The following is a 19,269-nucleotide window of genomic DNA, read 5'->3' on the forward strand; positions in this document are numbered from 1 at the left end:
GCGGGGTGTTTTTTTCTAAATTTAGCCGCCCTGGTCTTGGAAATGGGCCTAGGCAGCACCTCGGGCTTCTTCCCCTTTCTTTTTCCTTCTTTTTTTTTTTTTTTCTTTCCTGCCACAGCGGGAAAATATAGCGTTTGCAATTAAAATAAAGACAAACATTTGTTGTTGACGGATCCGGACTCTTGGATGTTGGGCAGGAAGGGGGGGGAGGGGGAGAGATGAAGAAAAAACTGGGGGACAAGGAGACAAAAAAAAGACTGAACGCGCAACACGACAAGGATGGATGGGTGTTGCTATTATTGATCTGAAAAAAAAAAAAAGAAAAAAAAATCAAGAATATACTAGGACTATGCGTATTTTTAGCCACCTAACAATAGAAACCTGCACAACACCCACCACTACGATTGGGCGGCGCGAGCATGAGCCAAGGCCTGGGGGACCGACCCCCAACGCTGGGCTGCGCGGGCGCTTACGCAGACTAGGCCGACGCCTCGCCGATTCGCTCTCCCATTTTAGATGTTGCTATTTTTCTTTGCTTTTCATTTTTTCAGGTGTGGCAATAAAGGAAATGAACTAAATATGTATGGGAAGCGTCTTGATTGGATGATTGCACGGGAAAAAAAACAGAGATAATGAACATCTTTGTTCACCCCCCACAACGTTCTACGTTGGGTTTAATCCGTACAGATGCAGCATACATATATCAATTTATTGACTGATCCCTCCTCTCCCCCCTCTCCGTTTTAGCCGCCGAGGCACAAGTTGAACCCCTCTTTCTTCAACCCATCTTCATCCTGTCTGTCCATCGCTGACACCCCTCACCGGTTCGGCGGCAAGAAAAGAAAAAAAGAGGACAAGGGGGGGTGGGATATCAGATTAATTCTCTCGCCTTTTTTCCCTTCTTCTACCTCACACATCTTTTCATCTTTTCATCTTTTTAACTTTTTTCTTGGTTTTATATCCTCTTGAACTCTTTCTTCCCCTCGGATGATCCTCTGACAAGCCGGCCGTTTCATCGTCGACGTTTGAGGGACACACATACAAAAAAAAAAAGCAGAGCTCTTCTGTCACACTTGTTGTCTGTTTTGCGCATTACACAAGACGAAGCTAGACACTCGTATCGTTTCAGGACCTTTTTTCCTTGGCCCCATTCTTGCTTGATTGCTCTCCCTCTCTCTCCCTCTCCGCGTTTCCCCGTCAATTCCGGCAACTATACGGAGTAGTCTATTCCTGTGCTATTATCGGTTCAAACTTTTGCATAAAGAAACGCCCTTTACCTTGCGCCGCGCGCGCAAAGATCGACCTGCACACCTTTTTACAACGCTAATAAACTCATTCACAAAATTCGGCAGCGTTACTAATAACAACGACGATAACAACATCATCAACATCAACATCAACATCATCATCAACATCATCATCATCATCAACATCATCATCAACACCAACAACATCATCAACACACTACAGCCATGTCCGTCATGGCCTCTCGTCCGCCCAACATGCCCGCCGGCGCCGGTGGCGGCAACCCCTCCAAGCGCCCACGCCTCTCTCTGCAAATCAAGACGTCTTGCCTCTCCGGCTCCTCTTGCTCGTCCGGCAACGCAGCGTCGACGTCGACGTCGACGCCGAACCGCTCGCGCGGCTTTCCTCTCAACCCGTCGGACCCGACGGCCTTCAACACCCTCTCCAACGCCTACGTGACGGCCATTGAGCGCGCCTCGACGCCCCTCGCCTCGCCCGCCGCCGCGGAACCCCTCACCGCAATCACCACACTGCAGGCCATCTCGCTCTACTCGCCGCTCGGTGGTCGTCGCCCCCGTTCGGCAGCGGCCAGCGCTTACCCCGCGACGCCCGTCTCCGCGTCGTCGCCCCGGCGGCAGCAGCAGCAGCAGCAGCGATTATTGCCAAGCAACAGCGTCATGTCGCCCACGCCACCCGTATCGGCTGGCGCCGTCGAGGGTGCCGGAAAGGGCAGAAATAGCACCGTATTTAGCTTCTCGCCGAGAGATGCTGCCGCAGGCCGCCATTCCCTCGAGCAGGCCCTCTACGCTGCGGCGGCAGTCACGATACCTGCGTCGCCGGCAGCCACAATACCCGCATCGCCAGCAGCCACGCCGCCAAAAAAGCAGCAGCAGCAGCAACAACAACCCGCACGGGCCGGCGTCTCCGGCTCGCCTCCGCCGTACACGCACGCCAAGGCCCTCCGCAGCATCCTCCGCAATTCGCCTCTTTCCTCGCGTCGATCCGCTTCGTCTCCGCGCCGCCTCACAACCCCCACCGTCCGCATCCAGCAAGAAGATGCGCAACAGCAACAGCAACAGCAGCAGCAGCAGCAGCAGCAGCAGCAGCAGCAGCAGAGGGCCGCCAAGCGCGTATGCTACCACAGCCCCATTGAGCAGGAAATCACCACCAACACGTACACCAAATCTCACATTGACCTGCTCGTCGAGGAAGCCGCCACCGCGTCGCCGTGCTCCCCGCGCCGGATGCCCGTCGACTTGCTGCGGGCGTTTTCCGCGAATGAGATTCGGGATGGCGGCCAGACGCCCGGTGCGTTTGAGGACGAGAGCAAGCGGCTGGACGCGGCGCTGTCTAGTTCAGGTGATGGAGTGCAGAAGAGTAGCATTAGTAGTAGTAGTACTGGTACTACGCGAGGGGAGAAGAAGAGGCGCTGGGTGTGGACGATTGGGAGAGAAGACGAGGAAGTGGATGAGGATGAGGAGCAGCTCGGCGGTGCGGTGGTGGCGGCAGCGAGAGCGGCGGCGGCAGCGGCGGCAGCGGTGTCGGTGGCTGGGGGGAGTGGGAGTGGAGGGGCGCCGCTGCTGAGCGTGCCGACGCCAAAGAGAAAGATGGACACGGACGTGGACGTGGAAATGGCCGTCATGACGTGAATGAGAGCATGTGCTTGGAGGGATTGGAAATCTATATAGGGTATACAGGCGGACAGAATGTCGCATTTCATTTTGCATATTGCATGGTTTGGGGAAACTTGGGAAACTACAACATGGGAACACTTGGATATGGATGGCATCTAGTCAAAAGGGCATATTGTATAGCATTTTCTACGAGACACGAATATTCATAGTTGGCGAGAGACTAGGTATATTTGCTTTGAGAGCAATACCATTTATAAATACATCAGCATACACATACATACACACACCCCCACACAAAGCATGGGCATGACGTCTTTATTCCATTTACACGAAACGGTGATTTCTATATAGTTTCATGTACATTAGATAAATTCTTGCATTTGCTTTACTTTATATATCTATAGTGTTCTTTCGTTCTCAATCATTATGCCCCGTTATGCCCCGTTTTGCTCCGCGTGGTACATTTCCTCGGCCGACTTGATGCAGTGCATGCTCGCGCCCAACTTATTAATCGTCTCCATCCACTCGTCATACTCGTCCGAGTCGAGCACGATGCCGCCGCCCGCCTGCAGGTACGCCGTGCCCTCCTTGTACAGCATGGTGCGCAGCGCAATGCACGTGTCCATGGCGCCCTCGACAGGCGCCCCGTCGGCGTCGACGCCGCCGTACCCAAAGTAGCCAACGGCGCCCGCGTAGACGCCGCGCTTCTCGCGCTCAAGCTCGGCGATGAGCTCCATGGCGCGGACCTTGGGCGCGCCGGAGACGGTGCCGGCGGGGAAGATGCTGCGAAAGGCGTCGAAGCGCGTCTGGTCGGGACGCAGGACGCCCGAGACCTGCGAGACGAGGTGCTGGACGTGGCTGAAGCGCTCGACGCCGAGTAGGCGGTCGACCCGCACGGTGTGGGGGTCCCCGACGCGGTTGACGTCGTTGCGGGCGAGGTCGACGAGCATGACGTGCTCGGCGCGGTCCTTTAGCGAGCTGCGGAGCGTGGCGGCGAGGGCGTCGTCCTCGGCGGGGGTGCGGCCGCGCTTGACGGTACCGGCAATGGGGTGCGTGATGATGCGGCCGTCCTCGCTCTTGACGAGCAGCTCGGGCGAGGCGCCAATGATTTGAAAGTCGCGGCAGTCAATGTAGAAGAGGTAAGGGGAGGGGTTGACGGTGCGCAGGTGCCGGTAAATGTTAAAGGGGTGGAGGTCAGTCGGACGCGCGAATCGCTGCGAGGGAACGGCCTGGAAGATGTCGCCCTTGTAGATGTGCTCCTTGAGCTTGGTGACGTGCGCTTCGTAGCCGGCCTGGCCAATGTTGGACGTGGCCTCGCGGCCGAGCTGCACAGGCCCTTGCGGCGGCATGGGCACCTCGGGGGCATTGAGCACGTCAACGAGCTCGTCAATCGACGCGGTGGCTTCCTTGTAGGCGGCCTCGAGAGCGCCCGCGTCGTCATCGGCGGGTACCCGCACGTAGCTGATGACCTTGATGACGCCGTAGAAGCGGTCAAAGGCGACAATAGTGTCAAACAGCATAAACAGCGACTCGGGGATCCGCAGCACGTCTTCAAGCGACCGTGCCGTCTTGGGCTCGAAATAGCGCACGCAGTCGTAGCCAATGTAGCCGATGGCGCCGCCGGTGAGCGGAGGGAGCTGCAGCCCGGGAACGTGCGCGACGACGTGCCGCGCGAGCTCGGCCTCGAGCAGCGGCAGGGGGTCCGTCGCGGGGCCATGCCCGGGGCCGGTGGTGAGAATCTTGCGCGGATTGGCGCCGACGAAGCTGTACCGGCCGACTTGCTCGGTGGCGGCGGATTCGAACAGAAAGGAATACGGCGAGGAGGGTGTGGTGGTGGTGGTGGTAGCGGTGGAAGACGAGGAGGAAGAAGCGGCGTGGGCGGATACTTTGAGGTAGGCGGCCGAGGGTGTGATGAGGTCGGAGGAGATTTGGCGATAGACCGGGACGAGGGTAGGTTTTAAACCGCCGTCGGCAATCGGCGTGCGGAGGATGTCGCGGATGACTTCCAGCGTGGGCACAGTCGCTTTCTGAAAGGATGGCGGGAGAGGAGGGCCTCGGTCAGCAAGAAATGGCAACGGCGCAGATTATGAGCAAGAAGCTGGAAAAGACTTACAGCGCCAGCCATGGTGAGCGGGGGAATGTGGACAGCACAATTGACTGATGGTTGATGGCAGGGCGGAAGGAAAGGTCAAGGGTGCAGAAGAAGGGAAGTTGTAGATAGGGTGAGCCCACACAATAAGACGTAGCCAATGAGTCAAAGCATCCGTAGATAGCGGTTGGTTGGCGGGGGGGTGTTTAGACGCAAACGAACCCCGCATAAATCAGAGACCATCAACGGCAACAGGATATCTACTTGGTAGGTAGGTGATAGGTACCTAGGATACTCGCCAGCGCCACAGGTAGTAAGGAGGATAGTCGCTAGAATTACCAGTGGTAAGGAGGATACTCGCTAGAAATACTAGTAGTAAGGAGGATACTCGCTAGAAATACTAGTGGTAAGGAGGATACTCGCTAGGATTACTAGTACCTAGTAAGGAGGATACTCGTTATTTAGTGTAGGCGAAGGAGGATACTCGCTAGCATTACCACCTAAAGTAAGGAGGATACTCGCTAGCGTCCTAGGTAATAGGCAGGATACTCACTAGTAGGTGATACACCTTATTTACTTAGTATACTATAATAGGTCCCTGAAAATCTAAACCGGCTTGATAGATTTATCGTTTTCTTTTGTGTCAAGATTATCTTCGTGGCCTCGTCTTCTCTTGTTTCTCAGCCGTCGCGCCGACCAACAGGTGGCGCCCCCATCTTCAGCGTCAGATTTAGACCTAAGACGCAAAGCCTTGCTCACAAACGCCATAAAAACTCATGTCCTTCGTCAGGCGCAAACTCGACGCCGTGCCCTTCTCTCATCAAACTGGCGGTCGCAGATGAACCTCTTGTGCTTTGACACCTCCGCCGCTGGTGTCGGCCAGCGTAAGACGTAATCACCACTTGCTCCTGCAAATCCGATTTCCATGCCTAATCATACCCCCGCCAAGCTGTTTCTCTGGTAGAATACCGCCTTGGCGATGCTGGACGATGCACTCTCGTGGGGTATTCACGAGTAGGTCGTTGGTCATACCTGTCTTGCTCATCAGGGTACCTAGGCCGTCGCCTCTTTGACGGCTGCGGGGGAAGGGTCTCAATGACCCGCCTAGCCTTTCTTTTTATAAATCTTGCTGTGCGCTCAATTCTGCGTCGCTCGTCCCTTTTGCTCGTGCTGGACTGCTGCCACTGCCGCAACGCTCTCCTGACGCGCCCGAGATCTCGTTTCAGTAATTGTCCAAAAAGGTCCCTGTCGAAAAAAAAAAAAAATCAGTACGATGGTGGCTAGGCTTCGGGTTGCAAGTAACGTACAGCTTGTCTGAAATCTCCCGGGAAGGTTCACTGCCTCTTGCCATGGAAAACTTGTATTCCTGGATCAGGGATTCCATGATGACTGAGTTGATGAACATGTTGATGAGGGTGACGAAAAGAGTCATCGAGCAACGAGCTTCGATGATGGCAGGTTTTCTGAAAATCCACTGGACGCGGCCTAGGATCTTCCCAAAAGTGCCCAAATTCCAGTCAAATGTACTCAAAATCAAGTTGGACGCTACTTCCGTCGACTTGATGATCATGTCGAAGTGGTTGGCCAAAGCCTGAGCATCCAGAAGCGCATCTTGCTTCCTGGGCTCAGTCAACACTTTCAGTAAAGCTGGACTCTGCATCTGAAAGTTGTTGACAGAAATTGCCAGTATCAACATCTCGCTGTTGAAAATCCTGACATCTTTTGGCGCGCCGACAATCTCCTCGAGCTTGCCGTGGAGCTTGAACAGACGTTGCACCACAGGAATCGCCAACCCGAAGACGGCTGATGCGGGCTCGGCCATTAATCGAGTGCATTCCAGATACCTGCGAGAAACTTTTCTTTGTTTAAAAAGAGGTTTGATGCTCTTTTACGCTTAGACTTGGACAAGTGACAAATGGGCCAACACCGACCAAAGATGAAAGAAAGATACAGTCCTCTGGCTGAATTATATGGCCAGCCACGGTGGACATCGCCAAGGCCTGACACAGGTCATGCCTCTCTCCTTTAAAGGCAAATTGGCCCGAAAACTAGTACGCGCACAAGTGGTTGGAGATGTTCTGCTCACCACATGCCGGTACGCGGGTGGTTCGCATGCTCTGCATCTTGTTGTGGCAACCGTTGATTGGCTTGGCTGAGAGGCGCCACGAAGCCTTTGTCCAACACCGCGGAGGGCCGGATGTTATCAGCATCATGCCGCCCAACAAGTCACAATTGATCTGCATAATCGTTTTTGCTGAGCCAAGACTCGGTTCAGTCCTGCGTAACTATTGAAAGACTTTATTCAGTGGAATGTACACCAGGTAGACAAAAACAGGTTCTAAGCATCATCAGCCAAGACGGGTGCCAAAGATGAAGCCATTAAAAATCGGTGTTGGCACCATGGCATGGCAAGCCACAATCGGCACCAACGTAGCTTGTACTCTCTTGTCTTTCCCAACTCTTGTCAAGATGTTTTCCTCGCCACCCTCTCCCACCTGACCGTCCTTGTACAAAGACGCAACGACGTCGTCGAGAAAGATGCAGCCATTGGGGCGCGTCAGCTTGACCGCCCAGTCAAACTGCTCGCCCAGCCCAACCATGTCGGCGGCGACAAACACAATGTTCGAATTTTTGCGTCCCTCCTCGACCAACCTCGGGCAGAATGTCCGTCGAGCGAGCCGAGGAGCACCTCGACGTCGAGTCCCGCCGACGTTTTTGCAGCGCCACGTCCGCGGTGCTTGGCGTCGATTTCGATTGCTGGTGACGCGCGCGCGCCGGCCTGCGCGAAGCAAATCGAACGAATAGCCGCCGAGCGTGCCGAACTCGAGCACCTCCTTGGCGCCCCATGACGCGGGGTCAGGACGGACAGGTACTGGCCGGCGAGACGGCAGCACGCTTGATGGGCGGGAGGCCTTGGGCGGAGGACTCGCAGAGGGCGGCAGCGAGTCGCGCGTTGGGACGCAGGAGGGCGGACCGGGCCTGGGCGTCGAGCTGCGGAGCGGAGCGAAAGTTGTCAAAGTCGACGCTGCGCAGCATGTTCTTGTCCTGCTCTACCAAGGCTCGTAGCTGCTCCTGTGAGTCCATGATGCTAGAGTTGATTGCGGACTGGAAGCGATTTTGGGACTGAGTGTAATGAATAGAAGACAGAGTGTATTGCGATTGGAAAATAGACACATCAATCAGTCAGTCTTGACCAAAAGCACCTTGTCAACTTATATTGCAGCTGCTTACACGTAGATCCCGGAGATGCGGCCGATTTGGCGGGGCCGACTCGGGGTCGGACGTCGGGGTCGGGGCTGGGCTGGCGAGGCCCGAAAGAAGGCTCATTGTGACACGACATACTCTGGAAAGTAATCACTGACCAGACAGCTCAAGGGCGTGTCATCATTACGCGCCAGTTGTGTACTTTACGAGGCCCCTGACCCGAAGCTGGCCAGTTGTACCGGTATTTGCCCAATTGAGTCAGGCCTTGTTGAGGTCGATGGTGAACGCCACAACTCAGCCACAGCTTCCGTGATGGTCGCAATGAATTGACAGGATAAAAGTTTTTGGTAGGTACAAAATTTCAGATTCCATTGAGGGCAAGCAACGAGCTTTGTTTGCTATGGCCAAGTGAGCCTTGAGTCTGATGTCTCTGAAGTACCGTAATACCGTATGAAAGCTCTACTTTGTGTCAGCTCCAAAATATGGTATGCTGCTGGTACCTAGAGCGACTTTGAAAAAACCAATCAAAATCCCAAGCATGTGAATCGGTGGCTGGCCAGGGGTAACAACTGCCACTACAGGTCTGTAGACTGTGGAATGTGGCTAGCGAGATGGCGGGCAAGGTTGCAAGTATACCTAGCGGTGTCTCTAGATAGCTTCTGAACTGGGTAATCTTGGAACAGGATTTTGACTGAATTTTTTAAAACAAAACATCAGGTTTAGAGGCATCTGCTGTTAGGATGGCACCTTTTGGCCCATCTACATGGGGAGGGGGGGGCCTCACAGTCTGGAATGGAGCCCGCCAAAAAGTCGCTGCTAGCGTTGCTTCGCCATCTTGCCTGGAGTGAACGCTTTTCCTCCTGCAGGTCGTCCCAACATAGACTCAACAACATCGTGTGCTGCATAATAAACCATCTTGCACGCCTGCCATGGACAAGATCAACCAGCAACTCGGCAATTTGCCCGCCATGCCGCACTGCGGCCTGGTACTTCTTGCTACCGTCGGTGGTCTCTTTGTCGCTTCCAAGCTCTTTAGCTATCTGCGCCTCGTCCTCGGCTCCTTTTTCCTGCCTGGCACCAACGTATGTCGCGCACCGCATCTACTGCCCCCCACCCCAATCAATTGCGAATACTAATTGACAATTGACAGCTCCGCAAGTATGGCAAGCCTGGCACCTGGGCCGTCGTCACCGGTGCCTCGGACGGCCTCGGCAAGGAGTTTGCGGCTCAGCTCGCCGCCAAGGGCTTCAACCTCGTCCTCGTGTCCCGAACCCAGTCGAAGCTCGATGCCCTCGCCAGCGAGATTACGGCCAAGTTTGCCGCCAAGGCGCCCCAGGTCAAGACCTTTTCCATGGACTTTTCCCAGGACAAGGACTCCGACTACGACCGCCTCGCCGAGCTTGTCAAGGGCCTCGATGTCGGCATCCTCATCAACAACGTCGGCCAGAGCCACAGCATCCCCGTGCCCTTCCTCGAGACCCCCCGCGACGAGCTGCAAAATATAATCACCATCAACTGCCTGGGCACGCTCAAGGTGACGCAGGTTATTGCGCCCATCCTGAAGCAGCGCAAGCGCGGTCTTATCCTGACCATGGGCTCCTTTGGTGGCTGGACACCGACCCCGTACCTGGCCACGTACTCGGGCAGCAAGGCTTTCCTCCAGCAGTGGAGCAACGCCCTGTCCTCGGAGCTTGCGGACGACAATGTCGACGTCCAGCTTATCCTGAGCCACCTCGTCACCACTGCCATGAGCAAGATTCGCCGCGCCAGCCTGCTCGTCCCCAACGCCCGCCCCTTTGTCAAGGCCGCTCTCGGCAAGATTGGCACCGGCGGCTACCAAACGGCGCCCAACACCTATACACCGTGGTGGAGCCATGCGTTTATGCTGTGGTTTATTGAGAATATTCCTGGTGTGAATAGTCCTCTGACCATCTCCATCAACAAGGGCATGCACATTGATATTCGCAAGCGTGCTCTGCGCAAGGCGGAGCGTGATGCCAAGAAGCAGTAAAATGCTGAAATCGATACTGAATATGCCGTGATTGGCTTGGGTCTTTGAAAGATGCATTCACTGAAACGCCATGGTGCTCGTTTAAGCTGTGTGAATTGCATCAACGGCCTGGTACATTACCCGCAGTTGAGAATGTTAATGTAGGATGGTATAGTGCGGCAGCTGCGCACTTCAACGCAGAATAGAATTCACTGCGAACAAAGGAAAAAAAAATAATGAAGTCAATCCAAGTTAATATAATACTTGATCACTGTTGTATTTTGTCTCTCATCTCTTTATTATAAAACCCGCGGTCTGTTGTCGAAACCGCGAGCCCGCTGTCGTGCAAGGACAAAGCTGCCAATTAGGTCTAGCGCTGGTGGCCGGCCCCCCCTGGCCAGGAAAATTGACAGAGCTCCAGAAACCGCGCGCCAGCCTAAGAAACATTTTGGAGGTTTCAGAGCTTCGAAAATTCCCATCTACAACCCACACGGCGCTTCAACGCCAACAAACACCCATTGCTCATCACCATCTAGCGACAAGCATCTGAATTGGATTGATTGTGCTCCTCGACAGCATTTCATAGCGCCTGACGGCCTCGCTTCTGTCTGCCACTCGATATCGCGCCCAGACGCAAGCGTCAACAAGACTCTCCAGACGCCAGCGAGAACCTGCCTCGTCTTGTACGAGCCTCTTCATGAGCTGGTCTCGAGCGCGTCGCTTCGTCTCTACCGGCTGACTTGCGAACCTCGTTGCTGATGCTGCAGCAACAAGCTCCATAGCACGCAGTCGATAGCATAAACATCAGCCAGCCCAGCCTCCGATATTCGCCATGTCGTTTCCCGAGACGACGCCGGTTCGCGCCGTCCCTGGCGCGTTCCTCAACACCCCGGCCGTGGCTTCGCGATACCGCAACGAGCAGGACTCTGTCAGCAGAAATCTCTTTCAACGTTCCGAGTCTGCCCAGAGAAGCGGCTCCGGCTCCCTGCGCAGAAACTCCTCCTCGTCCACTTCGCGGCCACGCGCCTTGGTCCGCTCCGGCTTGGCATCTAGCAAGACGACAGGCTCTCTATTGGACATGACTACGCGTGCGGACGATGCATCGGCGGTTGTATCCTCGAATCTCGTCCCAGTACGGCGCGTGGAAAACATCCCGCCCGTCGTGCGTGCTGCCAGAGCCATCAACAGCTGCCTATCCAACGATGAAAACTTTCCCGACATTGACTCCTACTGCAGACGTAAGGCTATTCTGATCTGAAAGCCCCAGTCTCACTGTTGAACTTGCTAACCTGCTTCTTCCAGAGGGTGCATCATCCGATTATGAGATACCCCCCACCGATACCGCCTGGTCGCCCTTTCACAAGACTCAAATGTATCCCATTCCGAACCAAGTCTTCGATCATTACAACACTGGCGAGCTGCAGACGCTGATGGGCTTATTTGCTGAAGTCAACCATGCCTGGGTTGTTATTGACAACTCGCTCTTCCTCTGGGACTATACCAACCCCGATGCCGAGCTTATTGGCTTTGAGGACCAGCCACACACCATCCAAGCTGTCGCGCTCGTGCCGCCCAAGCAGGGCATCTTCGTCAATACCATTACGCACATCCTTGTTGTCGCCACTACATCCGAAATGATCCTCCTCGGCGTATCAGTTGCTCCCACCTCAGCCGGCACCAAGTCTGTTTCGCTTTACCAGACCAAGATGTCACTCCCTTTGCGAGGCAGTGATGTCCGCGTCATCACAGGGTCGGCCGATGGTCGCATCTTCTTTGGAGGTAGCACCGATATCGACATTAGCGAATTGTATTACCAGTCTGAAGAGAAGTGGTTTTCCAATCGATGCGGCAAGATCAACCATACGAACCCTGGCTGGTCCGCAGTTGTTACTCTGCAGTCGGGCTTTTGGGGCACCAAGGACCCCGAACATGTGGTCGATATTGCCATTGACGATTCACGAAGTCTACTCTATACACTGTCAAGTAAATCGACGATTCGTACATACCATATGGAGGCACCTGATCGACTCCACAAGGTGATTGAAAAGGAAAAGGTTCACTGTCTTCGTGATATTGCCCACATGATTACACAGTCCAAGCTTCTCACGGATCGGATGAAGATTGTCTCCATAAGCCCAATCTCAAAGCAAGAAGCCTCAAAAATACACCTCATGGCAATGACTGACACGGGCTGCCGAATCTTTTTCAGTGCTACCAGCGCTTCGTCTTATATTTATGGCTCCCAAAACAACATGGTTCCTCAGAGCATGCAGGTTCAATTCATCAAATTTCCGCCAAGTCCCTTTTCCCGCCGGTCTGCGCAACTCGCTCAGCCTGCTGCAGCCGGTGCGGAGAACACAATTGAGCTGGGCTCGACAATGCTTGTTCCTAGCAGACATGGTGCGCGATTTGCGCCCGGTGTGTTTATTGACTTTGTCGGCAAAGAAGACAACGCCAACGTCGACACCATCTTCATTTCCGCCCCTGAATCTGCCCGAATCAAAAACACTAACAGTGCTACGCCGCTGCGATACTACGAGCAAGCTTCTTGGATCGAAATTGGAAGCCGAGCCGAAGATGTTGGGCTCATCACCAAACCTTTCGGCGCCACCAGCTCGCCGTGGGGCTTTGGAAACGAACTTGCCGTGCAGTTTGATGAATCACCTCCCGAAGTTGCCATCCTGACCAACACTGGTATTCACGTCATTCGTCGCAGGCGCCTTGTGGACAACTTTTCCTCTGCCATCCGTGACGCCCCTGGTGAAGAGGCATTGGACATGGTATGCCGGCGGTTGATTCAGCTCTACGGTCGAGTGGAGACTGTTTCTACCGCCTTGGCTGTTGCCTGTGGACAAGGAGGCGACGTGAGATTTGGGTCGACCAGGGCCATCGACCAGACCACCCAAGATCGTGCCCGTGGCATCTTTGTCGAGATGGGCGGGCAGCCTACACTTGCCGAGACGGATGGTGCTAGCTTAACGACCGACTCTGTGCGACTGTCTTCAAGGCATGATGCTCTCTCCCTTTACCTCGCTCGTCTTGTCAGGAAGCTTTGGAAATCAAAGGTCATTATTCAAGGCGTCTCCCCCACCGGTGCTATTGCTGTCGTCCCCGCTGTTCCTATCGGCACGCTCGCTGTCACTCAAGAGAATTTGGAGCGCCTTCGCAAGTTTATCGAGGCGAATCGTGGCCTGATTCAGGGCATGTCTGGCCCGTCTGATCTCCAGCGTACAGGAACACGCCAGGAGGAGATTGCTTTGCAGGCCGAGCACCAGGCCCTACACGCGCTTCAGAAACTCATGGAAAGCATCTCGGAAGGCATCTCCTTTGTTCTTATGCTGTTCGACGAGCGTGCTGGGGATGTTTTCATGCGGCTCGAAGAGCCATCCCGACAGGCGCTTCGTGATCTCACCTACGAGACGCTCTTCTCTCAACCTCACGGCAAGGACTTGGCCAAGGTCTTGGTCAAGGCTATTGTCAACCGCAACATTGAAAGTGGCTCCAACGTTGAGACTGTGGCTGATGCTCTTCGCAGACGCTGTGGCAGTTTCTGTAGCCCTGACGATGTCGTCATCTTCAAGGCTCAGGAGCAGCTGAAGCGTGCCTCTGAGCAACCTCCGGATACTACACAATCACGAAATATCCTTCTTGAGAGTCTAACTCTGTTCGAAAAGGTTGCTGGCAGTTTGACGTATGGAAATCTTCAGTCCGCCGTAAGCCAGTATGTGGACCTCAAGTATTACGCTGGTGCTGTCCAGCTATGCCTTGTTGTGGCTCGAGAAAAGGACCGCGGCAATTCTGCTCTCTCGTGGATTCAAGACGGCAAGCCCTCGAGCGATCCGCGCGCCGAAATTTTCGAGGAGCGCAAAAAGTGTTACGACATGATCCATCACGTTCTGAGCCATCTCGACCAGGTCTCAAGCAAGGAGCCCCAGTTGATAGATGGCAAACCGACAGTCATCGCGATGAAGAGAATGGAAACGTATGACGTTGTGAATGGCTCTGATGATGAGGTATTCCACTTTGATCTCTACGAATGGTACATTGAGCAAGGTTGGACGGACCGCATCCTGGGGATAGATTCGCCTCATGTCGTCACGTTCCTCGAGCGCTTAGCCGAAACCAACGTCGAGCACGCTGATCTATTGTGCCGTTTCTACACTAACCGCAACCGCTTCTTTGCGGCTGCCGAGGTGCAGGCTGGTTTGGCACAATCGGAGTTTGCCATTGGTATCAAGGAGCGCATCAAGTTACTCAGCTTGGCCAAGGCCAATGCCAGCGTGACTACTGTCGGTGTGAGCAGGCAGCAGCAGCAACTGCTCAATCATGAAGTCAGCGATCTGCTGGACATTGCCAATATTCAAGACGACCTGCTTGGACGCCTGCGTGCCGACGAGCGCATCGAACCGGAGAAAAAGGAAGAGATTACAAAGGCTCTTGATGGAAGTATTCTTGACCTATCGGCAGTAAGTTTGACCTTGATCCATGTATCACACATCTACTAACGACTTGTAGCTTTTTAATGACTACGCAGACCAGGCAGGATACTATGACCTGTGCCTTGTCATCTACCACAGCGCCAATTACCGCAACCCGACTACCATTTCTTCCACTTGGAGCAACCTCATTCAACAAGCACACGATGAAGTCGTCTCGCGCTTGGAAGACCTTACCCCTGGCCAGGCTGAGCCGCCACTGCCTTACGAAGCGGTCAGCAGCAAGATTCAAAACATTGCGCACTACACATCGCTAGACAGCTTTGTCTTTCCCATTTCGACGCTGCTACCGGAGCTGTGTCGCTATGCCGTTGCCTACCAGCAAGACGCGACCATTGGCGCGGACCCGATGTGGCCTGCGCAGCTCTTCCTGACGTTGGGTGTCTCGCACAGCATGATTGTGCAGACGCTGGAAAACGTTTTTGATACGCAAGACTATGGGTTCTCTGGCAACGTGCGCAACCGCATTATTGAGACTATTGTCTTTGTCGTGAGCGCGTGGGCGGCCGAGGTCCGACGCCGCGGCGGCCAGGCCAGCGGCGGGGCGATTGGGCCGTCGGTCGGCGACTTGCTCGCGCGCTGCGAGGCGGCGCTGCCGCCGCCTGGTCAAGGAAATAACAATGGCGGGACGGATCTGCCCACGATACGACGCGTGCTCAAGTCGCTGCGACGCGAAGTCGCGGACCTCGTGGAGCGGTTGCCGACTGGTGGCAGCTTGCGCTGGTAAAGATGGTGAGGCAAGGGGATATATTTTGCGAGGGCAAGACGAAAGTTGAGAGACAGCAGCCACTTGACATGCGGCAGTACGGAGTGTAATGGCATCAAGATTGAAGTCGTCATTTATTTTACATTTTTGTTTTTTGTTTTTGTGTCGTATCATTTTTCTATTTCGGAATCTTTTTAAAGCAATGACGAGGAAAAGAAGACTTTTGTTTTTTTTTGTTATGGCCGATGAATTTGGTTGCGTAGTTGTTTCTGGGCTGGGGGTCGTTGCATCGGGAAGAAAGCTTGTTGTAGCTTTGATTATGTAGGTTTGTTATCTGAAGGTATAATTTTTCTTCCTTTATGAATGACTATTTTCATGGGGATTCAAGACGGCTTCAAGCTAAAATGACCCAAGTGGCGCGGGTTAGTCGCTAAACGGCCGAGGCCAAGTTTCAAATGAATCATGTATCTGGCGATTGAGAAACACGTTTCGGTACTTTGTATCGTTTCCTCCAACATCATTTAAGGCGTAGACTCTTGCATGGCTCAGTCGCTAATCGAGATGAAAAGTCTCCGAAATGTGACCGGGTCAGTGTACCGGGTCTTGGTGGGGACCTCTACGGGCCGGTACTCGGAAAGTCTCCGGCGCAACACCCGCATGAGGCGATGTAAGTCGCCGGCATTCTTTATATATATAGCTAGACGGGACGAAATCTCTCCCCCGCACACCATTCCTCCCATTAATGAAATACCGGGCACAAATTTCTTGTCAACTTTTTACCATCTCTACCCTTTTTTTTTATTTTATTTTTTTACCCTAACTACTTTGCAGCACGAAAACACACAATGTCCGGGCAGGACGGGAGCACGGAGAAATTATCCAACACCATCGGCGGCGTCTTTGCCGAGGCGGACAAGCACAAAACAACGTGGGTGCGGACCAGCAAGACGGTCATTGCCAAGCTCGCGGCGCCGCTGCTGCCCCGGATGGGCCTGACGGCGGACCGCACGGCGCCGGTGACGCTGCTGGACAATGCGGCCGGCGCGGGCGTCATGGCGCAGGAGGTGAACAAGGTGCTGCCGCGGACGACGCTGCAGGCCGGGTCGATTCTGGCGACGGATATGGCAGGGTCGCTGGTGAGGATCATGCAGGAGCGCATCAAGACGGAAGGCTGGATCAACACGGAAGCTCGTGTCGTCGACGCGCAGGTATGTTGCGGGAAATTCAGGGGAGTTGTGATGGGGTTTTTTTGCCAGATACTGACTGACAAGGGGTTTACAGGATACAAAGTTGCCGGATAATACGTATAGTCACGTTTCGATACTGCTGGGCCTGCACATTATTCCCGACCCAGATGCTGCTGTCAAAGGTAAGAAAGGGAGCGCTTGAACAATGGTAAAGTCAAACTATTGCCCAAACCTTTTTTTGCTAATAATGACCATCAGAGGCGATTCGCGTCCTCCAGCCGGGCGGCATCTTTGGCGCCACCACCATCCCCCCCCACAACCAAAACAACAAATTCTGGTTCGCCGACGTCGAGACGGCCTTTGCCGCCATGCCCTTTGACGCGCCGTACCCGTCGCCCATGCCCACGCAGATGCACGCGTCGGGCGCCTGGTACGACGCGGCGTGGGTGGCGACGCACCTGCAAGCGCTCGGCCTGCGCGACGTGCGCGTCGCGGTGCAGGGCGACGCGTACTATATAAAGGATGCGGACGAGTTTCTCGACATGTTTGGCATGATGCTGGGGTTTGTGATGAAGATGTTTTGGAGCGAGGCGCAGCGGGCGGCGCATCCGGTGGAGGAGGTGAGGGAGCTGCTGAGGGAGCATCTGGTGGAAAAGTATGGAGGCAAAGGGTGGGAGGTGAAGTGGGATGTGTTGTACATGACGGGAAGGGCGGACAAGTAGAGGGCAGCTGGGGGGGTTTGGATATGGAACGTAAGTGAGGATAGGCCTCTTCTGGAAGTTGATCATTCTTTGGAACTGGAGTCTTGATTTTTCTCGAACAACCAATCTGCCATAGCTAGCATCAATGTTGCGCGTTTAAAGACTGTCGGATCAAGCGCTCTCAGAGAACAATGGAATCGCCTACACCTCCGCCTGCAAAATTGAATTCTCCTATCCCCTCAAGACGAATACTTGTCACACAGTTTGATATCATATCCGTACAATTATTGCCATCTTGCGGCTCCCTTGTCTCGGGCCAATGCCAGTTCTTGTCCTGCGCCATGCAGAGTGCCAAAGGAACCCGGCCCAAGTCGTGCAGATTGGGCAGAGAGCGGGGTTAACCACTTGTCTGTCTCATCCCCAGCTCTTGTATAGCCTAGAAGACATATTATTGAAGTAGGGAAAGTAGGGGTCTAGGTTGGCAGATGCAGACAACAGCGTACGGGGAATACGGTGGACGGTGGCGTGGATGGTCCCTGGACGGACAAGTTCGGAGGATACTTTTGAGACAAGTCTCGGCCAAGTCGGGTGTGGTACCGATGGGCACGGTATCCTGAAAAGAGGATCCTTGACGCGGCTATCACATGCTTTCTAGATTTCTCAGTTGGGAGTTTTTCTTTTTGTTCAATCATGTGCCTCAGGTTAATACCAGCACCATCTTCGCTACAGTGAAATGCAGAGACGTTTTGCCCTTGGCACGGGCGTGCTGCCAATGAGCAACTGACGAGGTGAATCGAGCTCAAATAGCCAAGCCTCTGGACTGTATATACAGCCTCTTTTGTGTTTGTGGCGTGCTAGAGGCGCAAGCTCAACTGTCTCGGCATTCATCAAGACATGTCAACGCACCGTCAAGGGCGCCAAAACGGCTGATGAAATGATGGCATCTGCCGACGTGACACTGCACCAGAACAAGATGCTTATACTCCTCATTATTGAGAGTCCAGACCAATCTATTGTACATTGGTGAATACTTGTTGTGCCCTTTGACCAAAGAACAAACGCATCGTTTCGCGGTCGCTGTCAACCGTGATCAAGCCGGCAATGAGGTAAACTTTTACTACTGTTGACCGTCCAACTCACACCATCCCGAGAGGGATATTACATAAAATTGTTGGACTACTTTGCTTGTACTGCTTTTGTGAATCGTGGGCGTTTATCGAATACGAGATGCGGCAGTCCATGAGAGTCCATGACAGACCCAAATGTATCTCCCAAATGGTGTGCAAGCGACATAGATGTCGTGTCCAATAAATCCCCGCACAAGCAGACATTTTAAATCTCTCACTCACTATTGCATCCATGAACGGTTGCCGCCATTCGCAAGTTCATCAAAAATTGAGGGCTGCTCTTGCGTGACTAGTCTGTGGTTGTTCCATCATTGCCATGTATATGCTTGCTGTGTCTACCTTGTCTGTGTCTGTACTACGTGTGATTCGAATGACAAGCCGACAGTTTCAAGCAAAGTAGACTGTGTTTGTTAGTTTTAATGGATTTGACAACGAGCTGGGACGCGATATTTGGAGATGGACAGCCACAAAAGCCACACAATGACGTGACGCACAACATGCACGCCAAGGTAATGTTTCTACAGTTTTTTCGTTTCGAATGTGTTCTACATATGCTGCAAGTACATCAATATTCCCCTGGCTAGGTAGCGATTGCAAGATCAGACTAGTGTACCATTGACAGCGCTGTTATTGCCGTATACCCTTGTTTCAGTCCACCTACAACACCCTGATGAGTCGCGGCAGCACCATCTTGCCAACAACATGCGTAGGCACTTTTGCCGGCAGCTCTTTTATGCATATTATTATACATGCTTCCACCCAACCCGATGCTACCCGCAGTTCTCTGACAGTACTGCCGTCCTGTTTCGTCGTGGCCACGGCATTGTTGCTCCTGCATCTCAGGATATACCGGCAAGAACTCATCATGGCGGAAGCAAACGAGGCAAGGG

At 53.8% G+C, this 19,269-nt stretch overlaps 7 protein-coding genes across 7 annotated transcripts; 4 read left to right on the top strand and 3 right to left on the bottom strand.

Moving 5' to 3' along the window:
- Positions 1-1,472: 1,472 nt before the first annotated feature.
- BBA_08922 (glucan 1, 4-alpha-glucosidase) lies at positions 1,473-2,894 on the top strand (the record flags this gene model as incomplete). The annotated part of the gene is made up of 1 exon (XM_008604019.1): positions 1,473-2,894. One exon carries the CDS (start codon positions 1,473-1,475, stop codon positions 2,892-2,894), a length of 1,422 nt encoding a protein of 473 aa, XP_008602241.1.
- A 419-nt stretch (positions 2,895-3,313) lies between these two features.
- On the bottom strand, positions 3,314-5,004 carry BBA_08923 (anthranilate synthase component I; the record flags this gene model as incomplete). The annotated part of the gene is made up of 2 exons (XM_008604020.1): positions 3,314-4,906; positions 4,993-5,004. The coding sequence occupies 2 exons, from the start codon at positions 5,002-5,004 to the stop codon at positions 3,314-3,316; spliced, it is 1,605 nt and encodes a 534-aa protein (XP_008602242.1).
- Positions 5,005-5,574: 570 nt separating this feature from the next.
- Positions 5,575-6,790, bottom strand: BBA_08924 (uncharacterized protein; the record flags this gene model as incomplete). The annotated part of the gene is made up of 3 exons (XM_008604021.1): positions 5,575-5,704; positions 6,001-6,213; positions 6,276-6,790. The coding sequence occupies 3 exons, from the start codon at positions 6,788-6,790 to the stop codon at positions 5,575-5,577; spliced, it is 858 nt and encodes a 285-aa protein (XP_008602243.1).
- Positions 6,791-7,316: 526 nt separating this feature from the next.
- On the bottom strand, positions 7,317-8,295 carry BBA_08925 (O-methyltransferase, family 3; the record flags this gene model as incomplete). The annotated part of the gene is made up of 3 exons (XM_008604022.1): positions 7,317-7,747; positions 7,842-8,091; positions 8,200-8,295. The coding sequence occupies 3 exons, from the start codon at positions 8,293-8,295 to the stop codon at positions 7,317-7,319; spliced, it is 777 nt and encodes a 258-aa protein (XP_008602244.1).
- An 806-nt stretch (positions 8,296-9,101) lies between these two features.
- Positions 9,102-10,183, top strand: BBA_08926 (short chain dehydrogenase; the record flags this gene model as incomplete). The annotated part of the gene is made up of 2 exons (XM_008604023.1): positions 9,102-9,254; positions 9,323-10,183. 2 exons carry the CDS (start codon positions 9,102-9,104, stop codon positions 10,181-10,183), a joined length of 1,014 nt encoding a protein of 337 aa, XP_008602245.1.
- Positions 10,184-10,994: 811 nt separating this feature from the next.
- On the top strand, positions 10,995-15,385 carry BBA_08927 (non-repetitive/WGA-negative nucleoporin; the record flags this gene model as incomplete). The annotated part of the gene is made up of 3 exons (XM_008604024.1): positions 10,995-11,400; positions 11,465-14,628; positions 14,678-15,385. 3 exons carry the CDS (start codon positions 10,995-10,997, stop codon positions 15,383-15,385), a joined length of 4,278 nt encoding a protein of 1,425 aa, XP_008602246.1.
- Positions 15,386-16,209: 824 nt separating this feature from the next.
- On the top strand, positions 16,210-17,273 carry BBA_08928 (methyltransferase domain-containing protein; the record flags this gene model as incomplete). The annotated part of the gene is made up of 3 exons (XM_008604025.1): positions 16,210-16,572; positions 16,646-16,733; positions 16,810-17,273. The coding sequence occupies 3 exons, from the start codon at positions 16,210-16,212 to the stop codon at positions 17,271-17,273; spliced, it is 915 nt and encodes a 304-aa protein (XP_008602247.1).
- Between the last annotated feature and the right edge of the window lie 1,996 nt (positions 17,274-19,269).

This window comes from Beauveria bassiana (assembly GCF_000280675.1).
Source record: "Beauveria bassiana ARSEF 2860 unplaced genomic scaffold BBA_S00042, whole genome shotgun sequence".
NCBI lineage: Eukaryota > Fungi > Ascomycota > Sordariomycetes > Hypocreales > Cordycipitaceae > Beauveria > Beauveria bassiana.